At 37.7% G+C, this 14082-nt stretch overlaps 1 protein-coding gene across 1 annotated transcript in view; it reads right to left on the bottom strand.

Moving 5' to 3' along the window:
- LOC105512660 (chromosome unknown open reading frame, human C4orf17) overlaps window positions 1-14082 on the bottom strand; it is a 39070-nt gene that overhangs the window by 6228 nt on the left and 18760 nt on the right. The window contains exon 5 of the mRNA XM_011943185.1: window positions 11109-11252. Within this exon, the coding sequence (XP_011798575.1) occupies window positions 11109-11252 (144 nt within the window). The remainder of the gene's footprint in view (window positions 1-11108; window positions 11253-14082) is intronic.

The raw sequence follows: 14082 nt of genomic DNA, 5'->3' as shown, positions 1-14082 counted from the left end.
GTCTACCTTCTAAATACTACTTTTTTTTTATATATTATTATCATACTTTAAGTTCTAGGGTACATGTGCATAACGTGCAGGTTTGTTACATATGTATACTTGTGCCATGTTGGTGTGCTGCACCCATCAACTCGTCAGCACCCATCAACTCGTCATTTACATCAGGTATAACTCCCAATGCAATCCCTCCCCCCTCCCCCCTCCCCATGATAGGCCCCGGTGTGTGATGTTCCCCTTCCCGAAATCACTCCTTTTGTCTTCATCCTCATTGTCTTGAGCCAACCTAAAGCAACATCAAATCTGGTTTGAGCTACTGCAACATTCATTCTCTTAGTATTTCTGCCTGAAGTCTTAAATTATTATTAATTTAACAAATATTTGTATTAGTCATTGATCTAGATGCTGAAGATAGAGAAGCAAAATTAAATGGCTGAAAAATCAACTGCCCTGTATTGAACTTTGTTATTATGTTAAGATTTCTGTCTTTGATAATGACATATTCTAAAGAGAGAAAGTTAGATTTGCTCCTAATTTCACAACAAATCAACAACTGTGGCAAAAATAGAAAAAAAGCCTCATGGTATTTTCTAAGCCACTCTGCCTCTGTGGATTTTTAATCAATATAGTGATTGCACATCACTCTTAGCTGCTTCTGTCATAGATCACTAGTTGATCAACAACATCCTAGATAATATAATTATCCTTTCAGTGAGAGGATGTAGAATATGTCTTCCTGGGAAACCTCCTGCATTCTCTGTTACAGAAACCTATGCAGATGCACAATGAACACAGTAGCTTCCAATCTCTTCAGAAAAACATTTGTTTCTGCAGCTTGGGGCAGGGATGATGACTACACCTGTAAACCAGGCTTCTTGAGCGTCAGAGATATTATAGCTTTTCCAAAGGGTCACAAATCGAGTCTTGATCAGATCTGGAGAAACGGAAAAGCATCCAATGAGTAGATTCTCTCTGTTATTCCACCTGCAGAAGTTTATTGAACTCACTCTTTGGAATCCCTCAAAAAACTTTTCGTCAGTGATCATGATTTCTAGGGGCAGAGAAACCTTAATTCCTCAAGGCAACCCCATGTTTCTTTTGCTATAGTGGTAACTGAAAATGTATATGTAGGGTTCTTTGTATCATCTTGGTAGGCAAAAACTCAGAGCGGACTACCAGAAAGGTTTCTGGAATTGAAAACTTCTCTTCCAACTCCAGAGGATAGGTGCTCAGCATCAGAGATATCCACCATTATCCAGCAAAGATTCTGGGGATTCCAGCCTTGGTACCTACCATAAAAGTTGTCCTGATATCCTGTCTTTGCAGGACTTTCCAATTCTCATTCTAACAATCATATTTTCCAAAATGGTTCCTGACCTTGGGTTCTGAGTGCCTGTCTTGAACATATTTCATGAAGTGGCATAATGTATATGATTCATATCTTCCCATCTTTATTGGCATTATTCTGTACTCACAAGTCTATGTGCTGTAAGGATGAGTGCAAATTTTAACACATGTGGAAATTCCTTAAACTTGAAATGGAACTTTTTCAATTACTCCCAATAGAGGGAAGCTCCCTGGTCATTGAACCTATTCAATTAGAAATCAAAGTCAAGGATCCATCCTCAGTTTTTGTGTGTTGTGGCTTGAAAGGGAGTGTACAAAAAACATGGTTCAGCACTTCTTTAACAATATATTTGCCCTCCCAAGTCATAAAAGGTCAGGTCTGGCAGGATTTAGTGACTTCGAATCTCTGTAAAGAGTGATCACAGGGGAAAAAAATTGGTGGTATTAATGCACATTACCAGAAGAAACTACCCAAACCAGTCCTGGGATTAGAGATTTGAGTGGCAATGAACTGGATTTCTAAGAAACTGTCTTCTCTGGTCAAAGAAAATTGGTTTTGCCAGGTTCTGGAATAGGAGACGTCTATCCTTATGTTTGTCCAAACTTTTTTATTTTTTTATTTGAAAACCTAGGCGTGAACTATCTGACATTGTTTATTCATATTTATCCCTTAAAAGACATGTTAAATTATTTGTTTGCTGATTACTTAACTTTTGAAATGAAGGAGTTACCATTTACTCTGCACATCAGTATTAAAATAAATAATTCTAAATATATTCATTATCAACTCCAAACATTTAAAGAAGCTGAAACAATGGCCCTTGTTAAAAATTATTATCAAACTTATCAATCTTGTCTTTTTCTTGGAATTTTTAGTCTACTTGTCCTTTTGCATAGTTTTGAGTGTACCATCTTGCTATTTGTTTTTTATTTTTTCCTTCTGTTACTGTTCCCCTTATTCTTTCCTCTGTCTCCTTTTGGATTAATCAAGCATATTTTAATATTCCACTTTATCCTCTCCATTGGCTTTTTAGCTATACTTTTTTTGTTGTTCAAGGGATTAAAATATGCATCCTTAATCTAATATAGTGTTCCTTGAATTAATATTATACCACTTAATGTATAGTGTAAGAACCTTGTGAGTTATACTTCCATTTATCTCTCACCTGAACATTGTGTTATTGTTGTTTTACATTTTACCACTGTTTTCTTTATAACCACACTTATCTCCCTCTCACCTATTTATTCCTTTACTTCCAAATGACAGAACTATAAAATGTCAGCTTATCTTTAAATTTTAAGAGCTTTAAAATGTCATTTCATTGTCTTATGGCTTGCATATTTCTAGTGAGAAGTCAGCTGTCATTTTTATCATTACAGTCACGTACCATATAACAATGTTTTAGTCAACAGGGGACCACATATACAATGGTGGTCCAATAAGATTATCATACTCTATTTTTACTGTATCTTTTCCTGTTTAGATATACAAATACTTACCATTGTGCTACAATTTCTATAGTATTCAGTATAGTAAAATGTTGTATAGGTTTATAGCTCAGGAGCAATAGGCTATAGCATATGGCCTAGGTGTGTAGTAGCTATAACATCTAGGTTCATGTAAGTACACTCTGTGTTGTTTATACAACAATGAAACTGTCTGACACATTTCTCAGAATGTATTCCTGCCATTAAGTGATGCATGACTGTATATGTAATATGTCTTTTTTCTCTTGCTGATTTCAAGATACTCTCTTTGGTTTTCTGCAACTTTATTATGATGTACCCAGATGTAACTTCTGTGTTTATCTTTCTTGGGTTTTGTAAGGTTTCATTAAATTTAGAAAAATATTAGCTATTAGCTCTTCAAATAATTTTTATGCTCTAATCTCTCTTTCCTCTTCCTCTGAGACTCCCATTGCACATGTGTTAGATCACCCAATATATTCTCACAGGTCAGTAAGCTTTTGTTTACATATTTTGAAGTCTTTTTACTTTAATTTGGATTTTTTAAAATTGCCCTCTCTTTAACTCCACTTACATATTTTTTTCTGCAGTGCCACATGTGCTGCTAATCACATCCAGTGAAATTTTGGTTTCAAATATTGTACGGTCATGCATTACTTAATGACAAGAACACATTTTGAGAAATGCATCATTAATGATCCAATCTTTGTGTGGACATCATACAGTGTGCTTACATAAACCTAGATGATACAACCTACTATACACTTAGGCTATATGGTATAGCCTATTGTTCCTGGGCTACAAACCTGTACAGCATGTTACTGTACTAAATACTGTAGGCAATTGTAACACATTGGTAAGTAGTTGTGTATATAACCATATCTAAACATAGAAAAGGTACAGTAAAGATACCATATTATATACTTATGGTACCACTGTCATATTTATGATCTGTTATTGATGGAAACATTGTTATGCAGTGCATAGCTGTATTTCTCAATTCTAAGGTTTCCTTTTGGTCTCTTTTTAATTTCCATTTCTCTTGAGAGATGCCTCATCTATTCACTCATTATGTCTTTTTTTCCTAGAAATCTTTGAAAATCTTTAAAAACAATCTCTTTTACAGCCTTTTCTACTAATTTCCACATCTGTGCCATTTCTGTGTCTGTTATTATGAATTCTTTTTTTCCTTCTGCTTATGGGTTGTAGTTGCTGCTCTTTGCATGTCTAATAACTATTATTTGAGGGACTTTGTATATGCTACATTGTGGAGAGTCTACATTTTGCAACCTGTGGATCAGGAGGTGCCCTCATGAGCCCATGCCACAGGGCCCTGGGCATGAAACACAGAGCTATGTGGAGTCTCAGCAGTATAGCCACTCAGGTACACACAGAAACATACTCCAGCTCAGGAATCCTAGCAAGACAGGAAATCTATCTGTACATATCCCTAGGAAGGGGACTGAATCCAGGGAGCTAAGCAGCATCATTCTGTTTGCCCCACTTACGGGGCTCTCACAAGTTAAGACCCACTGGCTTGGAATTCCAGCCAGCCAGTGGCAACAGGCTGGAGACTGCCTGTGATGGGACCGAGTTCCCAGGGGAAGGGGCAGCCAGCATCTCTGTGTTTTGGTCAACTCAGCTGTTCTAGCCTGCTGGCTCCAGGAAGTGCAGGCCATCCGGACAGGGAGGAGTCCCCACCACCAAGGCACAGCTACTGTGCCAGATCATGCCCAGACTGCTTCTTTAAGTGGGATCCCAATCCATTCCTTCTCACTCGGTGGGGCCTCCCTGTGTTCAGCAACTCCAGCCAGGGTCATATGCACAGAGCTCTGACTGATCTCCCCCTGGGACAGAGCCCTCCGGAGGGAGGGGCAGCTGTTGTCTTAGCTTTTCAGTTGACTCAACCATTCCCGCCTGCCAGCTCTGGAAAGTCCAAGTGGTCTGGACGAGGAAGAGATCCCCCCTAATCCAGCATACCTGCTCTCCCCAAAAGCAGCCAGACTGCTTCTTTAAGTGGGTCCCTGATCCCATTCCTCCTGACCCGGTAATACCTTCCAATAGAAGCCTCCACACACCTCATCTAGGAGCATTTGAGCCAGCAACAAATCAGTAGCCCCCTAGGATGGAGATCCCAGAGGAAGGAGCAGGCAGACATCTTTGCTGTCTTGCAGCCTTCACTGGTGATACCTCCAGGTATGGGAAAACTCAAGGCAACCAGGGTCTGGAGCAGACCCCCGGCAAACTGCAGCAGCCCTACAGAAGAGTGCCCTGACTGTTAGAAGAAAAACAAACAAACAGAAAATAACAGCAACAAAAAAAAAGATGCCACAAAAATCCCATTTAAAGGTCAGTAACCTCAAAGATTGAAGGTAGATAAGCCCACAAAGATGAAAACAAATCAATGCAAAAACGCTGAAAACTCAAAAAGGCAGGGTGCTTTTTCTCCTCCAAATGACTGCAACACATCTCAAGCAAGGACACAGAACTGGGCTGAGTCTGAGATGGCTGAATGAGAGAAGTAGGCTTCAGAAGGTGGGTAATAACAAACTTTGCTAAGCTAAAGGAGCATGTTGTAACTTAATGTAAAGAAGCTAAGAATCATGATAAAACAATACATAAGCCAATAACAAGAATAGCCAGTTTAGAGAGGAACATAACTGACCTGATGTAGCTGAAAAACACAACACAAGAACTTCACAATGTAATGTAATTGTAAGTATTAATAGCAGAAAAGACCAAGTAGAGGAAAGAATCTCAGAGCTTGAACAGTATCTTTCTGAAATAAGACAGGCAGACAAAAATAGAGAAAAAAGAATGAAAAAGAATGAACAAAACCTCCAATAAATGTGGGATTATATAAGAAGACTGAACTTAAGACTGATTGGAATACCTAAAAGAGAAGAGGAGAATGGAACCAAGTTGGAAAACATACTTCAGGATGTCATCTAGGAGAACTTCCCCAAACTAGCAAGACAGGCCAACATTCAAATTCAGGGAATCTGGAGAACCCTAGTAAGATACTCCATGAGAAGATCCATCCTCAGGCACATCATCTTCAGATTCTCCAAGGTCAAAATGAAAGAAAAAACATTAAGGGCAGCCAGAGAGAAGGGTCAGGTCACCTACAAAGGGAAGTCCATCAGACTAATACCACATCTCTCAGTGGAAACCCTACAAGCCAGAAGAAATTGGGAGCCAATATTCAATATTCTGAAAGAGTTTCCAACCCAGAATTTCACATCTGGCCAAACTGAGCTCCATAAGCGAAGGAGAAATAAGATCCTTTTTAGACAAGCAAATGCTGAGGGAATTTGTCACCACCAGGCCTGCCTTGCTCCTGAAGGAAGCACTAAATATGGAAAGGAAAACTTTTACCAGCCACTACAAAAACACAGTTAAGTACACAGACCAGTGACACTATGAACCAACCATATAAACAAGTCTGCAAAATAACCAGCTAGCATCATGGTGACAAGATCAAATTCACACATAGCAATACTAACCTTAAATGTAAATGGGCTAAATGCATTAGAGAAATGCAAATCAAAACCACAATAAGATACCATCTCACACCAGTCAGAATGACGATTATTAAAAAGTCAAGAAACAGCAGATGCTGGCAAGGTTGTGGAGAAAAAGGAACAATTTTACACTGTTGGTGGGAGTATAAATTACTCCCACCATTGTGGAAGGCAGTGTGGTGATTCCTCAATGATCTTGAGGCAGAAATACTGTCTAATCCAGCAATCCCATTACTGGGTATATACCCAAAGGAATATAAATTATTTTGTTATATATGCATGCATATGTTCACTGCAGCACTATTCACAATAGCAAAGACATAAAATCAACCTAAATGCCCATCAATGATAGACTGGATAAAGAAAATGTGATACATGTACACCATGGAATACTATGCAGCCATAGAAAGGAATGAGATCGTGTCCTTTGCAAGGACATAGATGGAGGTGGAAGCTGTTATCCTCAGCAACTAATGAAGGAACAGAAAACCAAACACCACATGTTCTTACTTATAAGTGGGAGCTGAACAATGAGAACACATGGACATATGGTGGGGAACAACACACACTGGGACCTGTCAGGGAGTGTTAGGGGAGAAGGAGAGCATCAGGAAGAATAGCCAATGGATGCTGGGCATAATACCTAGGTGATGGGATGATCTGTGCAGCAAACCACCAGGGCATAGGTTTACCGACGTAACAAACCTGCACATCCTGCACATGTACCCCAGAACTTAAAATGAAAGTTGAGGGAAAAAATAGTGTTTTGTTCTTGAACATTATTAATATATTGGCAGGTGAACTTGATGTCCTGAAATTTTATTTTAGGATTTGAGAATCTAGCCTAGAGTAGCCTGTATTGCAGGGCTATTTTTAAGGTGTAACTTTTCTGGAGTCCGAATTGAAGTCCTGGTATGTTCCGCAAGGTATTTTCACTCCAGCGAGGTCTTTTCAGGGTTTCTTAGAACTCCAGCAACTCTAAGCTCTGTAATACCTCCCATTAGCTCTCCTTGCCAGGTCTCAGAGTCATCCTGTACATGTGAGGCTTCATATTGGACTGAACACTTAATGGTACTCCTAAATTTCTAGAGCTCATTCTCTGCACAGATTTATCTTCTTCAGATCTTACTTTGCAAATTCCACCCATCTCAGCATCCCCAAATACTAAACTCTGTTTTCTGCACCTAGTGAAGTTGCTGCTGTCTGTTCAGGCTCCACTTCTCTGTGCCATGATTAGGCATGTGCCCCAGGCAGAAGTCTGGGTTGAATATGGAAATAACCCCAATTGTTTCTCTTCTCTCAGTGGTCCAATCTGTAGTGCCTGTTGCCCAGTACCTGAAAATCGTTTCTGTATATATTTTGCTGAATTATATAGTTTTTTTAAAGCAGGAGGTTAAGTGTTGAACCTAATCTATCATTTTCGAATCAGAGTCCCTTCCTTGCAACTTTGTCACCCCTAATCTCCCCAAATTAATCTGCACATTGTATCCAGAGTGGTTTTTCTAAAGTACAGTTCTAACTATGTAATTCTTATACTTACAAAATAATACAATATCATTTAGTGCTTAAAATTCTTTATTGGCTTCCTACACCCCTTGGGACGAAATATGGACACCTTGATAGGGCTTATAAAGTACTACACTATCCAGTCTATTCTTAAGTCTCCAGCCCCATCTCTTGCCACTTTCTCCATGCACCGTCTGCATCAACCATATTAATTGTTGTTCGTTGTTTTAATTAAGCAATGCTCTCACACCTTAGTCTTAAGATACGAAGGTCACTTGGCTGGGAAAGATCTCTTCCATACTTCTCTTTATCTTGTGATTACATCCTAAACATGCTTTACGTCCCTTTCTCCTTGAAGGCTCTCTGAGCTGCAAAGTCTCCTGGTACATGTTCTTATAACAGTTGCACTATTACTTCATAAGCTCTATAAATGAAGAAATTGATTGTATCCTCATACTCTAGTATTTTGTAGTTTGACATTAAATATTTACAGAATAAATAGATGTGTTTGGTCAACTTTTCTTTTTAAATTTGAGACTCAGTGGGTACATGTGCATGTTTGTTACATGGATATATTGAATAATGCTGAGCTTTGGGCTTCAGTTAATCCACCACGCAAATAGTGAACAGAGTTCCTGATAGTTTTTCCTTCTTTGCTTTCCTTCCTTCCTCCTACCTTTTGGAGTTTCCAGTGTCTATTGTTCCCATCTTTATGTCTCCATGTACCCAGTGATTAGCTCCCATTTACTGGTGAGACTATGCAGTATTTGGTTTTCTGTTTCTGTATTCATTGACTTAGAATAATGACCTGTAGCTGCATCCAGGTTGCTGCAAAATGTATTATTCTATATTTTATGGCTGTGTAGTATTCTATGGTGTATATGTACCACCTTTTCTTTATCCAGTTCATCACTGATGGGCACTGAGATTGATTCCATGTCTTTGCTATTGTGAATATTGCTGTGATTAACATGCCAGTGCAGGTGTCTTTTTATCTTTTAGAACTATTTATTTTCCTTTGGGTATATACCCAGTAATGGGATTGCTGGTTTGCATGGCAATTCTGTTTATAGTTCCTTGAGAACTCTCCAAACTGCTTTCCACAGAGGCTGAACTAATTTATAGTCCCACCAACCGTTTATAAGAGTTTGGCAGACATTTTGGTGTTATGTCTATAAATTCCAGATCTTTGGAAGGAAGGCTTAAAACAAAGTGCTAATAGACACGGAATTATGTTTCTCTTTCGTTTTAAAGTAATAATCATGAAACTACATACCCTTTCACACATACCCCTGCAAAAACATTTCCTGATTTCACAGCCCATTTAGAGTTACTCAATGGATAGTAGGAAATTAGAAAATATTCCAGATTTTTTTTTTTGTAGGAAACATGGAAGAATAGAATACCTCCGAGATGAGCAATATTTCTGGGGCTCTTTTATATAAGCCAAAAAATCTTGATAAAACCTATTTTATCACTTTACTCCCTCTCTGTTCATTTATTTAGCAAATAGTCAACAACTATTTGGCAAAATGCCATTGTCTGTATGCCAGTTAATATTTTTCAAGTGAAGTGATAAGCGCTAAGAAATCAGTTATGAACAAGGCAGACAAGATCCCTGCCTTCAAAGAGTTTATACTTTAGTGAATTTTATATCAACTGATGTCCAGCTAAGTTGATTTTTGTAAAATAGAAGATGCGTTTGAGAGGAGGACTCTTTCATAGATGCCCAGAAACCCAGTTCTATAGGATCATGCTGGTCTATTGATATACCCAAGGAAGAATGTCAGTCTTACTAAAACTGCATTCAGATTATGGATTATTTGAGTTGAGAACTATGTATTTAGCTGATTTTCTACAGTTATCTTTTGATCTTGAGTTGACTTTTCCTTTTAATTTATTTATTCAATATCCAACAAATACTCATCTAACAATTACTAGGTATCTAGCACTCACCTAGGCACTGAAGATTAAGCAGTAGCAAAGGCAGACAAGTGTGAGATCTTATATGATTTAAATTTTAGTGGGAGTGGGGTGAGGAGAGAGAGAAAATATTGAACCAAATAAATAAGTCGGAACATACATATATAGCATATTTATGCAAAAAATAACAAAGGGTAATGGGATATAGAGTGACTGGTTAGCTACTGTATATTGGATTACTAGAGAAAGTATTTTTGAGTAAGCGATACTTAAACTTAATGAGAAGGTGATCACTGAGCCAATAAAGAGAAAGATAATTCTTAAAGCAAAGCTCTTAAGGTGAGAATGAGAAAATTACAGAAAGATCAAAGTGCCAGGGTGTAGCAGGTGAAACAGTGATTCTGGAGACTGTGTATAATATAAAGCCTTTAGCCAGAATCATCAGGAAATAATGTATAAACATAAGTCAAATATGTAGATACTCTCCCTTCTATACATTTTCTTCTATTCTCCTTCTCACGTTTAATCATCAGCATGAATTATCACATCAATGTCACTATCATACTCTGGGCTCTACTTTTAAAATACTTCCTTGTTAGTCTTATTCAATAACCATCTCAACAATGTGCTCTGTTATTTGTAATTACAACTACAGATACTGATTACTTAAACTTCCAATTAGAGTCATCATTACAATCTTTTAACCCTTAGTTCATGGTAGTGGGACTTACGGTGGTTCAATATAGAGGTTATCAAAGAGATTAAAAGAAGGAAAAAATGGCAGATGACAAATATCAGCTGACTGATGTATTCTTGATTTTATATCATTCTCAGAAATAACTGTGGCTGGGGAGGGACTTTCAGGAAGCTGATATGACATATTACTATTAATATAACTAAGTTTATAACCCCAGGCAGAGAAAGTTTGAAGATATAATTTTGCAAAGAAAAGAAGAAGAGATGAATGTTGATTAGTGGAATCTATGCTTTAAAATACGAGACGTAAATGTATAGATTGCAGCAAGACATTAAGAATAGTGCCTCTCAAGTATTAAGATGATAATGAAAGATGGAAAGAATAGGACTGGGTTTGTTTGATAAACACCAGGCTTTTCATTATGTCTGAACCAAAGATTGTGTTAATCTAAGAGTGTCAAGATTCCAAGGAAAAGTAAGACTGGAAATGAAAATAGGAATATGCCTTGGATTTCAGGCTAAGCAGTCTTAAATCAATTCAGTTATCAGTAAGGAATCATTTAAGAGTTTTAAGGACACTAGTGGTATAAATTTTTTTGTACATTCATGCTGTTTCCAAGTTATGGATTTGGTAAACCTGATACTTACTTTTATTTCCTGATCCAGATAGTTTGGTATGCAAATGGTGTTTGCTTTCACATCATTCTTGGTATTCGTTATCCCTGAAGAACAGGAGCCAGGCGTAGAGCATGCCTTTGGAGGTGATGGTGGACTTTTGGCCTTAATTTCTTCCTAAATCAAAGGTATAATATAACCAATATACATTTGCACCCATCTATATTTTCAATGAAAACTCAATGAAAAATGAGTAAGAAATATTGTGGTTAATGAGAAACACATGAAAGTAAAAAAGGTTAGTGTTATCTTAAACTATCAAATATTTATATTGGGAGACAAAACAAATAGTGATGTCTTATTAACTTTTGATGAAATCACTTTAAACTCTTGGTCAAATAACAAGATAACAAATTTGTAGTATGCAATGTATAACTTTTTACATCGCAATTCCAGATAACAGCCAACTCATGACATATGAGATTTGCTGTTAAGTTGGGAAGATTTCTCTTTTGTGGCCAGGAAAAGACAGCTGAGAGGCTTTATGCTTTGTCTGTGAAGCAACTACATGACGCAAGTTGCTACCTCCTTGCTCTAAGTAACAGCTAACAGCTGGAGAGTTAGAAAGGCAAACTAAATTTCTTCCCTTGATCAGTTGGAAGGGAAATACAAAGGTTATTTTGTTGTTCTGGGAGGTAAATATACTGTTTGCAATTTTTAAAAATTAAAAAGTTGTGGAAGCTTTAAGTCCATGAAGAGTTATAGAAGCCTTAGATCCATGTGCCTGTTCCAGGAAAGGCTTTCTACCCTTCGAAGTGACTGATTTGTAACAACACATAGAAACTAGTACATAAATGAGTCAACAACCTGGGATTTTGATTATTGGAATTGATAGAACAATATTTAACTTTATGTTTAGTAAAAAGCTATATTGTATTTGAGGTTTTTTAAAATTATACTTTAAGTTCTAGGGTATGTGTGCACAACGTGCAGGTTTGTTACATATGTATACATGTGCCATGTTGGTGTGCTGCACCCACTAACTCATCATTTACATTAGGTATATCTCCTAATGCTATCCCTCCCCACTCCCCCAACCCCATGACAGGCCCCGGTGTGTGATGTTCCCCTTCCTGTGTCCAAGTGTTCTCATTGTTCAATTCCCACCTATGAGTGAGAACATGTGGTGTTTGGTTTTTTGTCCCTGCGATAGTTTGCTGAGAATGATGGTTTCCAGCTTCATCCATGTCCCTACAAAGGACATTAACCCATCCTTTTTTATGGCTGTGTAGTATTCCATGGTATGTATGTGCCACATTTTCTTAATCCAGTCTGTCACAGATGGACATTTGGATTGGTTCCAAGTCTTTGCTATTGTGAATAGTGCCACAATAAACATACGTATGCGTGTGTCTTTATAGCCGCATGATTTATAATCCTTTGGGTATATACCCAGTAATGGGATGGCTGGGTCAAATGGTATTTCTAGTTCTAGATCCTGGAGGAATCACCACACTGTCTTCCACAATGGTTGAACTAGTTTACAGTCCCACCAACAGTGTAAAAGTGTTCCGATTTATCCACATCCTCTCCAGGACCTGTTGTTGCCTGAGTTTTTAATGATAGCCATTCTAACTGGTGTGAGATGGTATCTCATTGTGGTTTTGATTTGCATTTCTCTAATGGCCAGTGATGATGAGGATTTTTTCCTGTGTCTGTTGGCTGCATAAATGTCTTCTTTTGAGAATTGTCTGTTCAGATCCTTTGCCCACTTTTTGATGGGGTTGTATTTTTTGTTTGTTTGTTTGTTTTGTTTTTGTAAATTTGTTTGAGTTCTTTGTAGGTTTTGGATATTAGCCCTTTGTCAGATGAGTAGATTGCAAAAATTTTCTCCCATTCTGTAGGTTGCCTGTTCACTCTGATGGTAGTTTCTTTTGCTGTGCAGAAGCTCTTTAGTTTAATTAGATCCGAGTTGTCAATTTTGGCTTTTGTTGCCATTGCTTTTGTTGTTTTAGTCATGAAGTCCTTGCCCATGCCTATGTGCTGAATGGTGTTGCCTAAGTTTTCTTCTAGGGTTTTTATGGTATTAGGTCTAACATTTAAGTCTTTAATCCATCTTGAATTAATTTTTGTATAAGGTGTAAGAAAGGGATCCAGTTTCACCTTTCTATATATGGCTAGCCAGTTTTCCCAGCACCATTTATTAAATAGGAAATCCTTTCCTCATTTCTTGTTTTTGTCATTTTGTCAAAGATCAGATGGCTGTAGATGTGTAGTATTATTTCTGAGTCCTCTGTTCTGTACTATTGGTCTGTATCTCTGTTTTGGTACCAGTACCATGCTGTTTTGGTTACTGTAGCCTTTTAGTATAGTTTGAAGTCAGGTAGCATGATGCCTCCAGCTTTGTTCTTTTGACTTAGGATTGTCTTGGCAATGTGGGCTCTTTTTTTGTTCCACATGAACTTTAAAGTAGTTTTTTCCAATTCTGTGAAGAAAGTCATTGGTAGCTTAATGGGGATGGCATTGAATCTATAAATTACCTTGGGCAGTATGGCCATTTTCATGATATCAATTCTTCCTATCCATGAGCATGGAATGTTCTTCCATTTGTTTGTGTCCTCTTTTATTCCGTTGAACAGTGGTTTGTAGTTCTCCTTGAAGAGGTCCTTCACATCCCCTGTAAGTTGGATTCCTAGGTATTTTATTCTCTGTGAAGCGATTGTAAATGGGAGTTCACTCATGCTTTGGCTCTCTGTCTGTTGTTGGTGTATACAAATACTTGTGATTTTTGCACGTTGATTTTGTATCCTAAGACTTTGCTGAAGTTGCTTTTCAGGTTAAGGAGATTTTGGGCTGAGACAGTGGGGTTTTCTAAATACACAGTCATGTCATCTGCAAACAGGGACAATTTAACTTCTTCTTTTCCTAATTGAATACCCTTTATTTCTTTCTCCTGCCTGATTGCCCTGGCCAGAACTTCCAACACTATGTTGAATAGGAGTGGTAA

The sequence above is a fragment of the Colobus angolensis genome, unplaced genomic scaffold, assembly GCF_000951035.1.
Source record: "Colobus angolensis palliatus isolate OR3802 unplaced genomic scaffold, Cang.pa_1.0 Scaffold217, whole genome shotgun sequence".
Lineage (NCBI taxonomy): Eukaryota > Metazoa > Chordata > Mammalia > Primates > Cercopithecidae > Colobus > Colobus angolensis.
This window is presented reverse-complemented; position numbering and strand designations above follow the sequence as displayed.